The 23266-nt window shown below is 41.8% G+C and overlaps 1 protein-coding gene across 21 annotated transcripts in view; it reads left to right on the top strand.

Annotated features, from left to right (window-relative positions):
• Window positions 1-15623: 15623 nt before the first annotated feature.
• Window positions 15624-23266, top strand: part of ptprk (protein tyrosine phosphatase receptor type K) — a 112267-nt gene continuing 104624 nt past the window's right edge. For all 21 annotated transcript variants that reach the window (XM_044048691.1, XM_044048707.1, XM_044048705.1 and 18 more), the window contains exon 1: window positions 15624-15942. In XM_044048691.1, the coding sequence (XP_043904626.1) occupies window positions 15867-15942 (76 nt within the window). In that variant the 5' untranslated portion in view covers window positions 15624-15866. The remainder of the gene's footprint in view (window positions 15943-23266) is intronic.

Genomic DNA, 23266 nt, shown 5'->3' with positions numbered 1-23266 from the left:
GACCCATGATGACTGATACATTATGTGTTTACATATTTGATTTGTAAAGATTTGCCTTTAATTAAAAACAATTCATGTGAGATTTGTGTCCCTAACCTTGTACTAAGTACTGTAGCTACTTTTTTACTTGAGTAGATTTTTAGACCAGTACTTTTACTTACATGTTATCAAAATAGTGGTATTTTAACTGGTACTTGAGTAGAATATTTCAGTACTCTTTACACCTCTGGGAATGTTGTTTTTTCTTTTGCCAATTTCTAAGGGACATCAAGGCTTTCATGAAAATTCATAAAGTGGAAGTTGGCAGGTTGTCATGACGCCGTGCTCTGTTTGCCAAGACAGTCATCAAACGTCTTCAGTGCCGAGTCTGGACCAGTGACGCCATTTTATCAACCAAAGGCTTATTATAACTCAATTTGTGTTTTCCTCTTCATTTTTATGACAGTAATTACAAGTGACAGGAGTGTCATTTTTACAGCCAAAGATCTTCTACGGCAACAACCGAGTTAACTGACACGTTTTAATCCTCTGGTTAAAAAAAACCAAAGTCCCACCGCTGATGTTAAAGTGCATGTATGGCTCGGACGGCGAGGAGTTTTTTTACCGCTCAGCTTTTACCTCTCTCCGCTCCAAGTGGATCAATTCCAGAGGATTGATGGAGTTTTTCCGCCCCGGAGATTGATGTCGTCGACGTTACTGCGGAGCCTGGAATCCGAGGAGCTCTAAATCTCTCGCCTTCTATCTCCCTGTTCCAGTTCGCTGTTGGGCCTCAAATCAGCAGCTTTAACGGAATCATTCTGGGCGCAGACTTTAAACATCCGATGACTCACCGTTGGGCCAAAACCAAGACGTTCTACTCATCATTCTGCTCCTTCCTCCTCCTACAATCATCTTACCATGTCTGCCTGTTGGTTTTCAGGCAGCAGAAGGATCCAGATTCTCTATATCTCTTAATATCTACCTGCGCCTTTGAAAAGTGTTGGCGTAAGTGTGCACCTGCATCCCTGATGTAATCTGATCAGACACCAATAAGAGCAAATCTCATCAACATCAAACTGCTTTACTGCTAATCAGGTTACTGAGCAACAAGCCAGCCAATGGCAGCTACTAATGCCATTAAGTAGAGCCGTGATTGGATTGGGATCTTATTTCGACTTCCTGAAGGCTGCCAGTGTTTTAATCAATAAACACAGCCGCGGTGATGTCACAGCCCGTTAGAACGCCGAGGCGGTAACGTCACATGCTGTTAAGATGGCGGAAGAGGCTGAGCGATGTGGATTGAGGGCGTTTTTAAAAAAAAAAAAACCCAGAGTTGAAAGAGTTTCCATCAAAGGTGGACGGACAAACGGGTGGATACACAGAGGAACGCATGTATCAGCGATGTGGAAACTGTTGGAGGAAAAAATTACTTTTGGGGGTGAAAGGGGGGATAAAAAAGAGGACATGGGAAATCATCAATGCTGGAATAAGAGCGGTTTTAAATGAATGCACTGGCAGGAGAATTGCAACGCTTCCACAAATTAATTAAAATAACATTCACTACTTCTACTTCAGAATGAGTTCATTAATTCGGCTCAGTTGATTAGCCGGATAACGGAGACTAAAATAATCCTCTTTGCCTGTTTTACAGATTTTCCTTCTCGCGCCGCACTCTGTGTGTTCAGAAATAAACGGAATTTGTCTGCCTTTACTCAGACACCGGCACAAAATGGCTCCCATAGCAGCGCCGCTCACTGGACCTGTGACATTAAGTTAAAACAAAGCATTCCAGACACTTTAATCCATTTACTCTGGCCAATGCTGTTGTGGTCACTCCATTCAGGCTTTGATTCTGTGCAATTGTCTCAATTTAAAGGCACGACGATAGTCCCGTCTCCCTCTCCCTCCGTCTGTCGCTCTCCCCTTTTTTTTTTTCCCTCTCTCCCCTCTCCCACATCTCCTCAGATCGATGGAGAGGGCGAAAAGCTAATGACCCATCTCAGCAACCAATTCACTCAGCTCTGCCACGCTCAGTACCTGTCTAAACCCATGAGAGGAGAGGAGAGGAGAGGAGGAGAGAGGAAAGGAGAGGAGAGGAGGAGAGGAGGGGAGGGGAGAGGAGAGGAGAGGAGAGGAGATAAACCTGCTTTATTTATCCAAACATCTTCATTTTCAGGGTGGAGGAGAGAAGTAAACAAGTCACCGTCACTGTGGCGACATCTGACGGTGACTTCACACGTGATCAGCATCGTAACGTGCACTGTAAAATATTCTCATGTTACAATCCCAATAAATGACCCGGCCCGGAGTTACATTACTTTAAGAGCAAAGTACACTTTGCATGTTTACAGTACATTACTGTGTAATAAATACTTTATTTTCATCGTAGTTTGTTTCATTTAATAGTAAATTAACAATAAAGTGATGTCTATTCACTGCAACTGCATAGATACGCCAAATATTACTGGAATTTAGCAGTATTTTACTGTAACCTCACAGTACATATATCCCATACAGTATATTACTGTGTTTCAGCAGTATTTTCTTTGAATAAATGCTGTATTGTATTGTTACTATGCAGTACCTACATGCCATACAGTATATTACTGTGATTTATCAGTATTTTCATGTATAAATGCTGCATTTAAAGGTTAAAATCAAATTTCCGTGCAAGTTCCTGTAATAGCCACGCCTTTTTCTTCTTTTTTTTTTTACAATAAAACACAAATTTGTTTTTCAATTGTAGTACAATTACAGCACAGTGAAATGATAATGACGTATTTAATTGTGAAATATTCAGTTCAAACCTTATATTTACACGATCACATGTTGATAATTTGGTCAGTTAATCTTCCTCGGGTATAAATTTGCACCTTATATTAAAATCTGAAGTTTTTCCCATGGTATCAGAATCTGGTGAAGCTCAGACAAAAAATAAAAGTGTAACATTTACATGCATGGCTGGTTATTTTATATCTCTCTTATTTCTCGTGGCCTTTCTCTCTCTTTATCCATCTCTCTCTCTCGCTCTCTCGCTCTCAGTCTCTACCTTTCTCCGCTCCCTTAAGATCAGCTTCAGTGCCTATCACATCTAAATTCATTAGTGCCTCAAGAGATGTGTGTGTGTGTGTGTGTGTGTGTGCACAACGTGTGCGCATCATCAGCGCTAAATGATTATAAAGCACAGTTATTAAAAACTGCCATAATTACCATGCCTGTAGCAAAAACACTCTGATATGAATTTACCTCCCCTTCTCTCCACGGGCAAACACACACACATACACACACATCGAGAACAGGGGGATGTTTGTAGTGTGCACGTATCAACACACACGCACACACACACAGACACACACACACACACACACCTCCTCTGGCAAGAGCAAACTTGCAGGTTCCCAGAGCTCGATGTCATTCCTCATGTAGCCCGTCCTTCCTGACCTGCTGTGAATGTCAATTAAAACCTCATGACCCCGACTTTGGGACACGCTCATTATTCATAAACCACCACATTATTCACTCAAAAATAATCTTGATGCCACGAAATGCACAGGATATGAGAGATCGGTGGTTTTAATTCGATCATTTCAAAACAAAATTTCTGTTTTCAAACAGCTTTGTTCTGTTTGTGTATTTATACTTTATTTTACTATTTAAAGGTAGTTTAACGTACCCTTTTTTGGGCTTGTTGGTATATACCAAAGCTTTGTTTTTGACAGCCATCAGGAGCAACTTACGGTTAAGTGACTTGCCCAAAGGACACATCGGCCAGCAGAACCGGGAATCAAACCCACAACCATCCAGTTCAAAGACAACTCGCTTGTCCACTGAGCTACCATCATGGGGAATTCCAATCTTCAAGCCCCTAGAGCCGAGGTCATAAACTCTAGATTAGATTAATTATGCATCATAAATAAGTTTTTATTGTGAACTGTATATTATTGCATGTTAAAACACGGTACTTTTATTTTGAAATTCTGTAAACTATTGTCACGATATCGCGTTATCCTCCACATGAGGATATTGTTGTTGTTTTAAGGTCAAATCGCCTCCACCCCTACTGAAGTGTAAGGTTAAGCTAAGGGTTTTTGGGCAGTTCATATTCTCACTGACTGTGTTTTGTGTCTTTTAATTTCTTTTATTTTATACGTGGAAACAAATACAAATACTACACCATGTACACATTTCCCCCGATGCTGTCATGCAGAGTGGAAGCATAGATTTAGGAAAAATGACAGTCAATAAGCAAATGGATAAAAACACTTTGTAATGGCCCATGTGTCGTCTACCGCTAATAAAACAAAATGAAATCAGTTTCCTCTCGGTAACAGCACATTAGTTTGAGAAAAGTTAAGTGAAAGTTTCTCAAATACAAAAGATGCAAAAAGAGATCTCCGCGTTATTCTCGGAATATGTTTTTATTTGTGGCCCCAGCGCTCGCTTTTTTTTTCTTACGGCATTTTTGGCAAACAAAAATGTATCACTGTAAAACGCTTCATCATAGCGAGCGCTCGCAAAACAGATTATGGGCTGCACATGATGAAGGGGGTGGTTTGTCAGGTCTGCAAGGCTGCAGCTGGACACTTTCTGCATCATAAGCACAGGTGTGGCAATGAGCTGGTCACAATTCAACGATCCCCAGGATTATTTACTACGTTGGGAAAGTAGGGGGGAAGCTTCTTCTTCTTCTTCTTCTTCCTCCTCCTCCTCCTCCTCTGCTGAAAACCCCCCAAGTCTTTGTCGGTGGGACGTTGCCATGAAAACGACAGAGATGATAGATGCCGCGTGGCCGGTCGCCAACCTCCAGTGGAGAGACAACAGCAAACTGCGATCACAGCAGGGCAGTACATTTTCCAAAATGCACATGAACTGAACTGGTCACAGTAGGGTAGATCCTTTAAGGATGTGGTTTTCAAATGGGGGCTCAGGGACCTCTGGGAGTCCATGGCACACTGCCAAGGGCCCCATTAAAGGTTTACAGGTTTATCAGTTAGAAGCGGAACAGCTCAGTACGGTACAGGATTTAGGAATAGTGCCAAAATAACTGGCCCTCAACCAGACTCATTTTTCGTTAACCCTCCCAAGGGGTACTAGAGTAATGATACGGTACAGTGTGGGTGGAGCTACACCTACGACAGTCAGCTGATTGGTTGTTTCCTCAACCCCCACAGTCTATTCTCTGTGTTGAGACTGACTACAAAAAGTGAGCAGAAAAAAACCAGCTGCTCCGTCATGTTGTTGTCCGTTGTGCTGCGTTCAATGTCGTTGTTTGTTGTCGGTACACTGGTACAACGCCGCGCTCCGTATCTCGCCGACGCGGCCATCGGGCACGGCGCACCCTCCGCCAAAGTAAAGGTACTGTTCTCAGTCAAAACGCAAGCCTGACCGAGGGCTTTACCGTTCCAAACCCAACTGTACCATGACGGAAAAGCACGGCTTACAGAACAACATTTCTCAAGAAGGTCACTGGGTCGCATCTTGGTCAAGGTCTTTCTGTATGGAGTTCGGAGTTTGTGTGTGTGTGTGTGTGTGTGTGGTTTCTCCAGTTTCCTGTCCAAGATCCACCTATGTCAGCTGGCATTGGCACCAGCAGCCCTGCAGCCCTCATTTGGAGGATTAAGTGGTAGACGATGAATGAATAAATGAATGAATGAATGAATAAATGAATGAATGTCCTGACATTTACCAGTTAGTAAATGGTATGGAGATATACAGTGATTTGTATCAGAGTGTGAAATAAAACTTGAGTCTATAGTTCACAACAGTCGAGTGCAGCAGCAGCCGTTACATAATTTATCAGGACGATCACAGCATCTTGAGCTGAATCATAGTCTGAAGTGGTTGATCAGACAGCGCGAGGACCCGCATATAGTGCTGCATATGTGGAGCTATTTCAACAGTGTCGTCTGTCGACTCTGGCGTCCATCGGATCCTTTCGGAACAAAAGGAAACAAAAAAATTCACCCAAGACATGACACGATAAGTCAGCCGGGTTCTTAGTCGTACTTCACATTCGTTGTGGCATTATGGTTCCTTCATGGGTGTCATGGGAGCAATGTTTTGGTTTTGGTTTTGAATTTGTTTCATGTTCACGCACAAGTCCTGACACCACTGATCGACACAATGGTCGTGCAAGTGAGGAAATTGCAACCTGTCACCGCTTAACCTAAAATAAATCACACGTAATCCCAACACCAAGACTAACCCCGGTCCAACAGACCCCCAAACCAAGTCTCCATCCCCAAATCGCCCCTGTAAGTTGTGAGGAACGTCTTCAGTGTCCTCATAAAGGTCTGTAACTCAAGTCGTCCTCATGAAGACAGACACACACACGCACACTCCCACCATCCACCTGTCATAACCAGCTGGCAGGTACACCTGGCTCACCAGCTTCAGCCAAAAAAACATGGACCGTTACCATAGCGACCACATGGTGTTGGCCTGGCATTGTTGGCATCACCATGGTAACAGCAGATCAAACAAGTGGGCATCGCCAGCTTTATAGGCCAAGATGGACACACACACACACACACACACTCACAGTGTTCTGTGATAATGCTGATTCTAGAGCTGCGTACAGCAGCTGCTGCTCTGCTTATAGAACAAGACATCATTTAAAGCAACAAGTGGTAAATATAGCCTGTGATTTAGTGCAAACATTTGCTGTTTTTGTTTTTTGTTTTTTTTTTACGTCCACCTGTAGTCGCTTAATGGAAGCTTTCCATTTCCTGCGCTTGCTGTTCTTAACAGTCAAGGTCAGTGTTAACGCAGAGAGTGACAATAAAATGCAACACATCACAATAACGTTATTGCAGATTATCTCTTTAAATCAAGGCCATGGCTTTTTCTCCGTTTTCCTTTTTTTTTTTTATCAGAACTGCTGTTCTGAATAAAGAATAAAACAAAGTGTGTGTGAGCCTTTTATGAGCCGTCTGACGGAAAATGGACTAACACTCCAAGTATGTGTGGAGCATTTAACGACACGCGCAAGGACACGCACAATAACAAAAAGGTGTGAACATGAAATATTGAGAAAATGACTTGTGCAAATTCAACTGCAGCTTTCGCACCTGACCAAATGGAGCGGACTGTGTGAGGAAACAAACTCTGGTCCGTTTAAAGTGGACCAAACAGCTCCTATCTGCATGTTTTTGGACTGCGTACCCAGAGAGAACCACCGATGCTCCCATTTAATTATACATTCTTCCTGCATGACCAGCGCAGGGCAAGCAAACTGTAACCATTTGTGCGCTTTCATTTTGATGATACAATGCAGTTTTGTCCGTGCTGCACAAAGCAGTGTGATTTCTATCAGCGTGTGTATGCACTCTGATAGCGGCCACTTTAATAGGTACACCCGGAGACCCAATTTGGCTGTAACAGCAGTGGTTATTTGATTTACTGTGGCTTCTTCTATCATCTCAAACCCATTCTCCTCCGACCTCTGGCATCAACACCATATTTCTGCGCAGAGAACTGCTGCTCACTAGATATTTTCTCTTTCCAGAACATTTTCTCCAAACCTTGGAGATGCTCGTGCCTTAAAATCCAAATTGATCAGCAGTTGTTTGTTTTTTTCAGTACGGACACTGAGAACCATGTCGTTTCATGTGATTGTATGACAAGATATAACTTGTTCCTAATAAAGTGGCTGCTGGTACAATAACATGTACATAAATGACTTCAAATAATTCCCTGCAACATAAGAGCAGTTCTACTATCTTGTTTTATTGGTAGTAGGAGTTATTTCCTCCATGTTTTAGTGCAGATTATTGTGGAAAACAGTCATGAATCGATGCTTTGTCGACTTTGATTGACAGGCGAGTTGGCACAATGTCAAGTGCTCAGGTTCAGAGACTGAGCAACGTCTTCCTTCTCATATTAAATAATAGCTTTCAAACGCTTTGTATGTACATGTTAAGGCAAAAGGACGAAACGAAAATTTTACAATTTTACAATTGTACATTGAAACAAATTAAAAACACATTAAGTTTGTCTCAAACGGCAGTTGAGCAACTCTGCAGCGTCTGCCCACACCAGTGAGCTCAAGCACCCGGGCTGACACACACACACACACACACACACACACACAGGGATGAGCTGAAAAACTGGCTCCAGCTATGTTTTCGAAGTAATTGTGTGCATGTGTTTGTCAGCGCATGTGAAAGTGCATATTTGTGTGTTTACACACTCCCACACCAGGTTGCATACTGCAGACCTGAGTGTGCGTGAGAGAAATAACGCACACACACATACCACAGCTGCGACCTTGAATATGAACACACATATCTCTCACACACAGACACCAAATTCTAAATCTGTGTGTGTGTGTGTTAACACGAAGGTTCGCAAAAGAGGATCCTTCCCTTTCCTTCCCTTCCCTTTCCTTCCCTTCCCTTCCCTTCCCATCCTGTCCCATTCCGCTCCTTCCTTTCCTTTCCTTTCCTTTCCTTTCCTTTCCTGTACTGTCCTTTCCTCTTGTGAATCACACTCAAATAAGGTAGCGACACATTGGCAAAAATCTCTACAATATAAATTATTTTTTTAAAGGTACTGCATATTATGCCACGCTATTTACGAGGTCTGAAATGAACATTTTTCTTTTAAATTCTGGGCGCAGCTTTTGAAAGGAAAATATTTTTTAATCAGATGCTTTCATTGGTGAGAGACTTGTGACTGACGACTTCAGCCTTGTCACGTCGAGCGTACAGCGACTGTCCAGAGCAACTGTGCGGCGTACAAAAGTGGCACTGGTGTAGGTTTTGAAAAATCTATTGAATAACACTCTCTCTCTCTCTCTCTCTCTCTCTCTCTCACACACAAGAGGTTGAATATGAATTATGAATCAAATAAAATACCTGAAATTGTGATCTTTCAGAGTCAAAGCTTCATTGAAATTCATTTTCTTTTTCTCGTTCTGTTGCCAGAGGTAATTTATTTCTCAAAAACCAGTTCAACAGGATGATTCTTTCAAAATAAACCTCCATTTATGCGTTACTTTGTATGTCTCCTTTGTATTTGCCATGTCTGTCCTTCAGAATGTTTTCACATTCGCTTTTTGTTTTTTTCACCTTTAATCCGACTGACAAACTCACAGGAAAGAAACGATGAGCGAGGCGGATCGGCGGTGAACCGGCTTACCTTCGTATGTGTCACATCTGTGGAGGCTTTTACTGATGTCACATCATTAAGGAGGACAAACTTAAAACAAGGGTACAGTGTCCTCGTCCAAAAATAATTCCAAGTCCAGCGCGGTGCCCGAGGTGAATTTCTCTGCTCGGTACGTCGCATTCATTCTGAAAAAAAAGCCCATCGACACATATTGACACGGACGCTCTTAACAAAGGAGCACAAATCAATATACAGCATACAACAAAGGAGCTGTGCATTGATTTGTTGTATCTGTCTATCATACTTTGATTGTCTCTAAATCAAGAGCATGAATTCTTATTCCCCGATGCCCCGTTAGTTTTTCCCAGATTCCGTTTGATCTGGACCTTTTTCTTTGGTTTGGACAAAAAAAAAAAAACTACAAGTTTTGACTTGAAAGCAAGACTTGAAAAAAAGTTTAGCAATGAAAGCACATGCTGCTGCCATTTGTCATAATGCATCTGTTTTAAAAACATAAGCAAAACATAACGTGCTATTTGCAAAATTCGGCTTTCTGAACGTAACCTGAACCTGACGCAGACACGTTGGCACGTCCGTGCTGGAATAGGGACGAGGATTTGTTGCGTGTTTGCTTTAATTGACACAATAAAGTGATGTGGCTCTAATATCAATGGAGATAAGGTGATTTAACGTGTTCACGTCCCATTTTATTGTGTTCAAATGCTACTATTCAATACTCAATAAGGCTAAAAACAAAGCACGACTAAGGCTGGAGTCCTGGGGTGAAGTTTATTACATTTCGTCCCCTGGTGGTGCTGCAGGAAAAGACGGGGGTGATCAAAGCTGGCAAACTCCACCAACAAAAATGTGTGACAGTGCTTTGTCCATCAGTTGCAGAGAGTACAGACTGAGACCAACTGGTCGATACTGGCAAGACTAGAAGTCTCCCACTGGAGCGGCTGAAAACTGCAGACTCACCAGTCATTAAATGATGCTCGGAAGAAAATACAACGTCACGTAGACAGAATGAACTTCTTTGGTGTATGTCCATCTACACTTGTGTTTTAAAGGATCATGGGTGGAGCTGTTGCCAGGGACTGTGCTGTTTTTGATGAAATTCACAAAAAAAACAGTCCAATCTGCCTGTGTTTGGATGGTTAGAGGAAGCCTGGGTAAGAAGAGAAACCCCAACAATACTGTCATAATTGTGCATGAGTTTCTTTGTCGCTCTGCACGTGGCGTCTATTGCGTGTCATCGTGGAAGAATGACCTTTTTCCTTTCCTGAATTGAGGGTCCGAGGAGGGAGGATGTCTCTACAGCTCACCAACCAAGGCAAACTGAGATTTTGTGAATGTAAGCGATACAACTACGGTGGACTCCCCAGGGTTCCCACACGTTGGTTGCAATCAAATTCAAGGACTTTTCAAGACCAGTTCCCTCAAATTCAAAGACTGAATGTGCTGACACGGATTAAATTGGGAGGGATTTGTAACACACGCCGCATCTGGACAAGTGATTGTCCTGGGAATCTTGGACAAGTCAGTCTTTATAATTGTCTTTGCTCTTTTTTTTGCCTCTATCCCACTTCCCCACTCTGTCCCCCATTTGTCCTTTCACCCCAACCGGTCGAGGCAGATGGCCGCACATCTGTGAGTCTGTCAGAGACTTCTTCCTGTTGAAGAAGGGAGCTTTTTTTTCCTCTCCACTGATGCCTAGTGTTTGCTCATTGTGTGAACTCTTGGGTTTCTCTTCTCTCTATAATAATATTGTAAAGGCTTCTGCCTTACTATGTACGCTGCCTTGAGATAATGTATGTTGTACTTTGGCGTAATACAAATAAAACCGAACAGACTGAATTCTGCTTGTAATTGCATCTCGAGGGGAGACATTTCTAGGGCCGAACTTTCTAGGGCCTTGAATTTCTTTTTGTTATTTTCAAGGATGTCAAAGACCCTTGAGAACCCTGACTCACACATAAATGCTGCTTTAATGCGTGACAGCACTAATGCAAACTCCTCATACATTCGTGCCCTGATTGAACCTGGATTCAATCCTCAAACGTTTTTTTGCTGTTAGGCACCAATTCTGACCACTGCCCCCACCCTGCAGACCTGCTTACATCTAATTGTATTCATTTAAGATAAGAGCTCAACTTATGCATCATTATGACAGGCAAGAATTGTACTGTAAAACGAGCCTATTATCCTGAGTAATCACATTCATAGCAGACTGTTGTTGTAGAGGGATGTAATCAGTGAGTGCAGGGCTGGATTGCAGCTGCGCTGCAGCGAGCACAGTTTTAATGGACAGGACTTGAATTTTCTGTCCTGTTACAAAGCTGAGCTGGATATTTTTTTTGCCATTTTACAAACTCCAAACACAATTTTACCTCTCACCTTTCCATTACTGAACTAGCAAATTATACCGGAGTGAGTTGAAGTTGAAATTGGATGTAAAAATACATCACTGAGAGTCATTTTGTGAATTGTCTGATATTTATGTTCTTGTCCGTCCGCAGACTTGCAGCAGAAAACACACACACACACACACACACACACACACACACATACGCACACACACGCGAGTCTTTTCTGCAATCCATCATAGAGGAGGCGCTGGTCTGAGAACTGCACTGGAGAGTTCCAGTCAGCGCTGTGACAGGTTAGATTGTGGGAAATTGCCTGCATGGGAACAATGTACCTACACTGGGGGTTGAACAGGTCATGTGGTGTTTCCAAAAAAAAGAAAAAAAAAATCTATTTATGCTTGTCATCCATTTCCACCACAGGAGATTGTGTGTGTGTGTGTGTGCAGACTAACTTTCAGTCGGCCAGTTCTGTTGTTCCACAGCAATGACGACCTGCCATGTTTTCCTCTGACGGATTTTTGCTTCCTGAAGCTATATGTGAGCTGCAACAAGAGTGTAGTCTGATGTGAGAGATAGAAGCAAAACAATAGTGCGAGAGATGCAAACATCTACACATTCACCGTTGTGGTGAAAAATGGTACTAGTAAAAACAATCACACACAATAAAACGTACCTTTAAATTGACTTTACTGCACATCTGATGTATATTCGCCGGCCACTTTATTAGGTACACTTGTTCAACTGCTTGTCAACGCAAATATTTAATCAGTTTATCATACGGCAGCAACTTGGTTAAATCAAGCTTCAGAATGAGAAAGAAACACAGTTTCAATGAACATGTTGCTGTTAGACAGGCTGGTCTGAGTTTTTCCAAAAACTGCTGATCTACTGGGTTTTTCCCACACAAACACAAAATAAAATATCCAGTTCTCTGTGCTTTTTTTTTTTTAGAATTATTAAATCCAAAGTAACACAGAGACAATCTCTGAATGCACAACACATGAAACCCTGAAGCAGAAACAGTTAACACAGCAGAAAACCACACATTTTCTTACATGTCCTTTGTACCTAATAAAGTGGCTGAATAAAGAAAAAAATCATCTCTTATATTCTCTTGTATTTCACATATGGGCCAAGTGTGTTTACAGATATATACTGTATATATATGTAGAAATGTATTGAGTTCACTATATAATCCCTGCAAACTCTGTTTTGGGTTTAAGGTACAGGAGACACTGTATATGCTCACTGTACTCAGCGCTGTGAAAGAAAACGCTGCCTGCATCGGTGCGGCGCAGACAAAAGAATGGCATGACAGCAATGTGTGTGTGTGTGAGAAAATACACTGCATGTAACAATGTGAAACCTGCAACTTCAGCAGATGCATCCGTGTGGACGCACTGCTTTCTTTAATGGCGGCACACACAGGCACTGTGAAACGACGGCACATTCACAGTTTAAAGCGAGGGGGGGGCAGGGGGAGGGAGGACAAAAAAAGAAATGTGACGCAGTATCCTGAGCTGGAAAACACCTGCAATTACTAGCACCAAATTAACCTGAAAATAGGCCTGAAAATGAATCTACCGTCTCTGCTGGGACCAAAATCTGTCAAGCAGAAACTTTGGGGTGGAGAAGATTGTCCACACCTTTTGTCTTGGCACGAGACAAACAAATCACACTGAGACAAAACACATCTGTTCCTCACTCGTACATGCCTGCTTTTCTTCTTTCTTCAGAGTCCCAAATCAAAACATTTCTTCTGTCTATTTTTTTATTTGAAAAGCTGTCATGATGTTATCTCGCCCAGGTATGACAAGCTCGGCTGTCACCTGTGTCGGCAGATGGTGAGATGTGGTCAAATGAATTGTTTTCATTTTGCACTGGTGCAAAGTGAGGCTGCTGCCAACACAAATACATGGGCCACAAATATGTGTGAACTTTCGGACATTGTTCATTTTTTAAATTGTGAATATTTAGATAGTTTAGTTTTAAATTAAGTAAATATCCTGCCTCAATGTAACAATGTAACGTTATATGTATGCTGCATCAAAACTATCAGACCTGACTGAGGGAGCACTGGGTGTATACAGCAGCAGAGCAGGGGTGGGTGGGGGGCAAGAAGCATAGAATATTGGACAGATGTAAAATGTAAAATCCTATGTATACATTGCATGCTTCACTATGCACAAAAAATGTAAATAAAAATCAGCAAAAGCATTTCAGCGGAGTCATGTTTGGGCCGTTTATTTCTTGTATTTGTAGCAGAGCAATATTTGTTACACAGCCGGAGAATTGTGTCTTTGAAATGACTCAAACCTGGATAATATGATTCATACTCCGATTATTCTTGCATGTATACGCTTAGTCGGCAGTCGGCTTCGGACAACCACAAGAGGCATGTTTGATCTAATCCTGATTAACGTGTCAGCAGGTGCAAAACATACAGAACCACAGAATAATCCATCTTGGCGTTTGCTGTTTGTTTTTCTGTGACATAAAGGTCAATAGGAAACTAAATACGCACTAGCTTATGGCTTATAGAGACATACAGCGCCACCTATGGCCTGTCTTAGGCCATAGCTTGATTAAACTGTGCATTTAAATGTATATGTGGCTCATTTTGCCAAAGCCCTTGAATGTAACCGACAACTGTTTATACTTTTGAGGTCATTCTTCAACCAGAGATCTCCAGTAGTTTGATGTTTCTTGAAAGTTTGAACACAAAAATGTTAACAAGTGTTTGAAGGCCACCGGTTGTCCTCAAGGTCTCCTTTAAATCAAAAAGACGTTCCCCCTGGCTGTGGACAACGATGACTTTGCAGACCCAAGCCTCACTGAGCTTGTTGCCGTCTTTCACAGAGAATGATTTTTGTCCTGCAGAAATCTTTCTCTTGTTCATGGGTAGATTTACAGAAAAGAAACATGGACACAAACGTTCTCTCAGAGATGGAAAAAGGAGCCTTTTTGTATCTGCCGGAGGAGGAGGACATGATGTGTTCTATGGCTCAGGAGGTGGAGTGGACTGTACACTAATAGTAAGGTCGGTGGTTCAGTCCTTGGTTTCCTCCGCTTGGTGCATGAAAGTATCCTTGGGGCACAGATGTCAGCGGTAACGGAGCACTGTATGAGTGAGCGTATGACTCGGTGAATGTGTGACACTGTGGAAAAAAAGTGGTCCTGAGTGGTGCTTAAGAGCGGAGAAGAGCTATATGTCTGTTGATGAGGATCGAGTCTGTTTTAATGTAATCTGAATAAAGATGGCCTTAAAGGTAAGGCAGATGAACAAGTATCCAAAAAAAGTTAGCTTCACCGAAAAGTACAGGAAGTTACTGTTGCTGTGCTCTGGAGGCTTAGCTTCAGAGGGAAGTCTGAAGAAATGGGGCTTGGACTTTTGAATTCAAACTGTCCAGGATCTCTAACCTTACCTTTAACTGTGCCGGTAATATATATGATAAATAATAAATATTTTTGTAGTTTTTGACCTTGAGACGGAGGAAGAACAAGCCATTGTTTTTGTTGTTTTTTGACAAATGACACATAGGTGTGAGGTTATGATGCGTCTGGAAATATGTTTTTGTTTTTATGTCAATATGCTTTTGCTCAAAGTTGAATATAAATAAAGATTGTTTTGGTTTAACTCCTCATCATTTATATAACACTAATATTGATATTATATTATTATGATATGCAGTTATATGTATTACAGTGTATTGTACATAATGGTAAACATATAACAGACATTACTACAGAAGAGTATTAGGGCCCACGTGTAAAAAAACATGTTTGAAAAAAATAAAAAAATAATAAAACAGCATGCATTCTGAGAAAGAAGTCAGAGATTACAGTAAAAAAACGTCAGAATTCTGACTTTAATGTGTAATTCTGACTTTAATGTGTAATTCTGACTTTAATGTTGAATTCTGACTTTAATGTTGAATTCTGACGCTGTTTTATTTAGTTCTTTTACTTTCTTTCAAACAATGTCTTACATGTGGCCCTAATACACTTCTGTATGTTGTCATTGTTTCTTAGAAATTTACATTTTTAAATCAAGTCCTGCCTCGTGACGTCACGCTCTTTCCCTGCTGAGCTCGCGCTCCCTCCCTCCCTCTCTCTCTCGCTCGCCCTCTTTCTCTCTCTCTCTCTCTCTCTCGCTCCCTTCACTCCGCGTGAAACAAAGTGTAGTGTCCGCGAGACTCCGTAGGAAGCGAAAAGAGAGTAAGCGGAGGAAAGGAGAGAATGGAGCGACTGAACCCACGACAACCGGAGGAATACTAACAAGCCGAGAGAAGAGTGACATAAACGCGAGCCGCGCAGGAGGAGAGGGACGGAGCGAGTCGCCGAAAATCAAACTTTTCCGGGAGGGAAACTGTTACAGAGTCGCACACAGAGCCACGTTTGAAAAACATGGATACACTTTTACTCTCTGTGAGCCTGGGACTCCTGGTTGTCTGCTCCACGGTCTCCGGGGAACTATCGACAGGTAAGAACCACCTCTCCGTGTTTCTCCCGAGTGTTTTTTGTTGTTGTGGTGAAGCCAAAGTTTGGAGCACATTTATCGTGTTCGCGTATCAAATTCCACGCAGGTGTGTTTAGGTGAGGGGAAACGGTGGAAAGAAAAGTTGTGAACGTATCGCTTTCTGTGTTGTTTTTAAGCCCACTCGGGTGCGTGACGTTCACTTTCCGTGCGGGTTTTCTTACATTTTGTCTCAATTAAAAACGATAAAAGGTTTATTTTCTCCCCTTTTGTGCGCGTGTGTGTGCGTGTGGTGCGTTCAAAGCCAGTGTTTGAATTCTGTCTGTCTGTTTGCCAAGTAGGTTGCGTTTACTTGCACGAATGACCAACCCGGTCCCAGGTTACACTGTAAACTTACATGTTATTTAAAATCTTTAGTCTTTAAGTTACAGCTGCTCAGTTTTGTCACGGGAATCCACGCGCCGGCATTTTCCGCTAAAATCCCAAAAACGCCTAGCTGAAGTGAACACACAAAATACACAAAAATCAGCTGCGTTCACATGCAACTTGTCATGCATCGCTTCATACTAATGCTTATTTAAATAAATAAGTGGTGTGATAAGGGTTGTGTGACGAGGAATGAAGCCGTGCAGCTCCACGGGCAGCGCTTGGATGGAAGGGAAAAAAGTTACCGCTGCACAGCGATCGTTACTTAGTAACTCTATTATGCAGGTATAACCACAGAGATGAGTCCTATTATAACATAAACCCCGTTTATTACAATTTATCCTCACGTCTGTGATGATGTTGTGCAGTGATGTGCGTCATTTTAGGAGACTTTAATTCCAGCCCTGTAGTGGACAGTGCGTAATTAAACGCACCCTTGCACACAGTACTGTCTGTGCGTTATTTGATCTCTGATGTGTTCAAAGTCTTGTTGCGCCTTCTTCTTTCTTTTTTTGTGGGATTAAATGGTCGGTTGCCTGCCTGTGCGCTCTTTGCAAAGCAAATCATCCTCGACGCATCCATCCAAGTTTATGCGCGCGGCACGTAATAAAACCTAATGGTTTGGTTTCATGGTTTTTTTGGTCGATGCCGATGTTTTGACCACTTGAATGAATCGTGCTCGCTCTGTGTTGGGGGTTTAAGTTAAAGGCGAGAGAGGGAGAGGGATCGGTTATTGCACTTTTCTCCGTGTCTGTGCGTCAGAGTCCATGGTTGAACTTGTCGTTGCATTGTTTTATTTGTGGATCGCGTGAAAGCCTCTGCTGTCGGACGCAAGTTTGGACAGTAACCTGCTTCGGGAAGTGCTTTCGCTCTGCACAAACACGTATGCACTCCCCAACGCACAGCGGGACGGAATGCGTTTGCAAAAGTTGCAGCAGCAGCAGCAGCAGCAGCAGGGACGATGCGACGCGGGTTAAACGCAGTCCTTCCGTGTTTTCTGCAGCATGCAAACACACTCTCCATATACCCGTGTGTCTCTTACGCATCCGTGGCTCCTGTGCCTTATATTTCCGTCTACCTGTCTCTCTCTCTCTCTCTCATACACACACACACACATTCAAACAGCTGTGTGAAAGTTGACCCCCAAAAACCACACAGAGACTAAATGACACATCCTCACCAGCACCACCACGCTACATTTAAGTGCTGAAAAAATAACCAGAAAGATTCTGTGTCAGTGTTGTGGGTCCCGTCAATGATTTGCATAGAAATGACACATTAATTACCTATTCATCTGTGAGCATTTTATTGCCCCATCCTCTCTCTATCTCTCTCTCTCCGCCCTGTACCCCATAACTATCACCCTCACTCCTCCTCCTTCCACCCTCCCCATTGTAGCCATTTGGTCCTATGGGAAACAAATGTGTGGAATTTCTTGGAGGCCTCTTTGGGAATTAGAGTGCTGTTAATTTGAAAGCAAATGCCATAGAGGAGAGCGCACAGAGCAGGAGGGGGAGGAGGGTTTGGTTTGTCTTTGGTTTAAGAGTCAGGGCTAATAAAGGCTTGGTTGTGTTGCAATGTATAAAAATGTGCACTCAATGCGTAAACATTCATTTTTAAAAGGATTCAAAAGTAGGGGTTTGTAAATTTAGGGGGAAGTGATCGTCTAGTTGCATGTGAAGTTATCAGTTTGCTGGATTTAGTAGCTGCAGTGTTGTTGGTTAGAGGTCGACCGATGCTGGTTTTTCTCTGGCCGATATATAATGGCTTTTTTTTCTCTGATATGTTTGGCTGTTCTCTCTTTTTTGCCTTTTCTCTTTATTACACAATCACAGTTTATTAACACATGATACACTTAACCTTAAATAAAGATGTATTGACCAACACTTATGGTAAAAATAAGGAATGTGCGCCATTTTAAACACTACACTTCAAAAATTACACCTTTTTTACACACACATGTGGATGAAAATGTAAGGTTTTTGTGTTTTGGGGACACACAAGTGTACACTTACTGTATATTAATAAGTAATTAGCTACAGAGCTGCACCTCTAATTAATTGATCACTAAATATCATCAACTATTATGATAATTAATCCGCTTTGGGTGTTTTTCCAGCAATTTCCAGCCCCTTAAATGTGAATATTTCAAATTTATTTGCTCATTATAACAAATACATCATTAAAAACTGAATCAAGATATCATTTGAGTTTTGGGAAACATCTACCTCCAAACATATCACCTTTACGGACGAAATGACACATTGATATCTCAATTTTCTCAATTAATCAAGAAAATGATCAACAGATTAACCAATTCTGGAAATTATTGTTGGTTGTAACCCTGATTAAATCATGAAAAGTTTGAAAAAATTGTCCTTATTAATTAGTCTACCGCTAGTAAACAAGGATTTCGGGGGTTGTTGCAGAATAAAAAAGTGTAGTTTGTGCACAAAATATACTTCTACAAGCACTCATTTGTAGGTTTTATAAATATGGGGTAAAATAAATGTTTAATTGCTTTCAAAGGAATGTGCATACAGTGTTAATCCCATGAAAAATGACAGCATTTAAGAAGAAGCCCACGCTCACGTGACGACCTACAGTAGTGCAGCAGGGCAGGGTAAAGATGTTCTTTATACATCATCAGCAGCAGCAGCACCACCGCTCTTCTTCTGTGACCGCGTCTATTCACTCCACCAGAATGTGGAGATGATGAGGCTGATGGGGGTTAATGGGCAGATCAATAACGTAGCCAGTGAGAAGTAAGAAGTGTCACCCCGAGAGGGAAAAAAAGTGGCAAATGATTTGATCCACAGTCAGCAGCGAAGGAAGGAAAGGAAGGAAGGAAGCAAGGAAGGGCATGGAGAGACGCACGTTCTCACGCAGCACCGGCCCCCGTTTCACTCTGCAGTCGCTAACAAGAGAACGTGGAGCTGGACATCACGTCCTGACAAAGTCAATCTGAAGACAAGTCTCTTCTGCGAGTACTGTCTCATTTCTGTCATCATCTCCTAATCCCGCCCCCGCCCCCCAGTTTTGTAAGCAAAGCTGTAAAATTGTGGCATTTGCGTAAATATGTCTTGTGTCTCCTCTTATCACGGCTGTTTTGTTTCGGCTTATCGCGCAAAAGTGCTCGTCTCACAGAAAAGGGCTTTTACGTTAATTTGACAACTTCCCTAAATCCGTCTGCTCTCTGATCGGGTTGTGACACAGATTCCCCTCCGTCATGTGTAATCTTAATGAAGTGAAATTCGTTTCCATTAGTGTCTCCACAGACGAATCGTTGGCTGTGCAGCTGCTTTAATTACAATTGTAAATTTTCATTTTTTTTTTTTTTTAGCATTTTTTTGAACGTTTGAACTTGATTTATAATTACTTTTCAGCGTCATTTGGAGGATGAGATGAAATGGTCTGTTTTCCCCGGGAAAACGGTGCGAGAGAAAGAGAGTGAAAGTGAGAAAGAGGAGAAGAGGATGAAGAAGGAGGAGTGGGGGAGGAGGGGGAAGTGGAGAGAAATGCAACCATTTGTTTTTGGCTGTGGGCATCTCCTCCACTCAAGAGACTGTGAAAACAGCAGGAGGGAGTATGTATGTGTCAGTGTGTGTTTGTGTGTGTGTGTGTGTGTGTGTTTCTCTGTCATGCATCGTGTGTGTGTGTGTGTGTCAACTCGTGTGTGTTGCTGTCACTGAAAGAGAAAGAGAGAGGCCAATGCTTTAAAGCCCCGAGGAGTTTAGTGGTACACAGACAAATGTTTGTCTCTCATTTAGTTTTTTTTCGTTCTGACGCACGCCATGTAAAATGGCGTCAAATCAAAGGCCGCTTTATTTATTTTCTCGTTAAAAGTAACGCCGTCACTCCGCCATCCTTCAGATCCGTCTTAATGTCTTCTCTTCAAATAAAACGCCACTTTGCCCAGAGCCAGTGTGTTTCCACCAATTTCAATCTAGTGGCTTTTTTTTAAAGAAAAAGAAAAGAGTCTTTGAAAGTACTGGCTCATTTCTTTATCCATTTGGGGGATGAAGTCTATGTGCAGTGTAATTAATCTGTTGAGAAAATTCATTAGCTTATTCCCGTCGAGTGTGTAAATGTGTGTGTTTGTGTGAATTTAGAAACTTCCACACTCTGTGTGTCATCAGAGCGTTCTGAAGAACAACAGAGATGATTGACACGGGTTGTGATACAGGTTTCCATTACACCACACTGTGAGGAGAATGCACAGCGGAGTTGTCAAACTGGCGGCCCGCGGACCACACGTGGGCCCCCTCAATCGATTACATGTGGCCCACCACCACTTAGTATCATGTATTAAAGAAAACGTGACCTGTGACCTCCTCTTCCTTTAAACACTGCAGTGTGTTTATGAGCCATATTTTTATAATAGTAATAATTAGGGCTGAATGAGCTTCAATAAATATCTAATTGCGATTATTTTTGACAGGATTTGCGATATGATTTGACATCTTTATTCTCATTTTCATACGAAAAACATATTTATAATGATTTACTGTGTGATATTTTCGACATCTGATCTCTCCAGTCCGTGGAATAAGACGTGTAAAGGGCAAGCTAATAATTAATCTAAAGTGACATTTTGACAAATATTTGGACTTTAACAAATGTTCTGCCTCCTGCAATTTGAAAATCGTAGTTGGCTGCATTGCGATTTCAATAAAATGTAGGTTATTTGCTGTTTTAATTACAGTTGTCCACATTATTCTTGACTTACTTTTAGATTTATTTCTCTTTTTTGATATTGTAAATGTTATTGTTGGGAACGATACACCATTTCACATTAAAAACAAGCATCTTCATTATCAGTATCTTTATTGTGATATTATGATTATATGTTTGAGCTCATACAGCAGACGCGCTGCTATAGACCGGCCCCCTCTTGACCAGACTTGAGACTTGTTAGTAATAGCAAAATCAATCACCAAAGGTTGCATACTGTAGCTTTAGTTTACAAACTTTAAATGGCTGGTAAGTTGCATTAAACAGGAGAAACTGCACTTTTTCTGCTTTCGTTTTGCACACAGACGTGATTTTTACTGCCCAAATAACAGCATATTTGGGATTGGTTCAATAATGAACCATATTGATTGGCCTTGTGTTGTTGTATATTAGTTATGTTGGCAGTGATTGGGATTAACAAACTCTGTACTTTCGCTGGTAGTGACCGAGTCATATCCGTTTATATAAAATTAACTTTATGTGTCATGCATCAGCTTGTTTATTCTGGTTAGTACTTGTTAAAATTGAGATATTGGGACTTAGTTTTTACCTGTATTTTTGGTTTTATCCAAACTCTACACCAACAGTACTAAATAGAAGGTACTTTTACTGGTGCTGATGTTGATTTGAATGTGAACAGTAACCAAATCACAATGATAAAAGCGGGGGTGTTTTTAATACAGTATCACTGCATGTTTTCCTGCAGTAATGTCAGGCTTTCTGTTGTTTCCATCCACACATTTTCTGCACGAGCTGGAACATTTACATAAAAAGAGGCAGCCGCGCCTGTATCTAATGTTGTGGTCATTATTAACCGTAATGTACTGTGGAGATGATGTGTGTAAATCATTAGTCATCAAGCAGGAAGTGAACCAAGAAGGTGGCACGGTCCCACTGGAAATGAGGGGAGGCAGCACATCCAAAACAAATCCACAATCCCTGAAATATCACATCCCTGATGAGTGATGGTATTAGTCCAATATCATCAATCTCCGCTCTGCCCTGTTTGGCTCTGGTCACAGCTGTCGGTGCGAGGGCGCCTCGCAACACACCGCTCCCTCACACACACAAACACACACACACGCACACACACACACAGAGTCTTACACACACGGCTGGCTAATGACAGATTAAGTAATCAACACTCTCAGCTGATTAATTACATTACAGTGCGCAGACACACACAGATGCACGTTCTTTGACTCACACAGACGCAGATGCGAGCCGCCTCAGCACCAGTTGTGTTTGCGTGGATGATGGTGTGTGCGTCTGTGTGTGTGTGAGGGAGACGGACAGGTGATGAAAGTCTTGGGAAAATGATCGTTTCTAGAGTTACCACAGTTGTGGGGTGACGCAGAGGGCAAAGGTCGAGGTCAGACATGTGTTTAGTTTGTCAAAGGTTAAAAATAAAGATGTCCACCGTGCATTTTGTGCCCAACGAGAAGTTGTTTTGTGGTTCCTTTTATTCCAGAGAGGCCCCATAATGCATTTCCCTGCTGTTGAGCTGCGTGTTTACATTAATTCTAGGCCATTTCAGCGAGATATTTACAGTCTTTACGAGACGCTGTATTCTTTGAAGGAGAAGACGCCAGACTTCTCGAATGTTGCAGTTAATGTGACAAGACAATAAAGCTTGAACGTTTCTTTTTATAGCCACTGTATTTTATTACATCAACACAAGCGACACAAAACAATGAGGATTTTTGCCACAAAGTGTGTTATTGCTAATGAGCCATAGAAAACATCAAACCACACTGAATACTTCACTTTTTGCCTTCAAGCAAAACAGCTTCATGTTTTTATGAGTAATATAAGAAGTGTAATGTTATGCACATAGGACGTGCATGGGACACGATAAAAAGAAGAATATTTACAAGTGGGACTAAACTTTTGTTGACATAAAGTTTGTCTGGAATAGTCTCATTTATGATTTACATCTAGGGGTGGGTCAAAATATCGACTTGGTGATCTAGAATAGGTATTTTAATTACCAAATGAAGGCGCTTTAAAGGAGGTTTTACTCACCAGGCGTCACTACTTCATGTGTCCTTATGGTGGCGCTGCTCAAATGAATGAGGGTGGAAGTTACCTGGCTGTTAAGAGATGCTCCATCCACGTTCAATACAGGGACTTCATGCCCTTTGTTTTCTATGTTGTGAATAAATAGAGA

Source organism: Solea senegalensis, linkage group LG17 (assembly GCF_019176455.1).
Source record: "Solea senegalensis isolate Sse05_10M linkage group LG17, IFAPA_SoseM_1, whole genome shotgun sequence".
Taxonomy (NCBI): domain Eukaryota; kingdom Metazoa; phylum Chordata; class Actinopteri; order Pleuronectiformes; family Soleidae; genus Solea; species Solea senegalensis.
The sequence above is the reverse complement of the archived record's forward strand: the minus strand, read 5'-3'. Positions and strand labels throughout refer to the sequence as shown.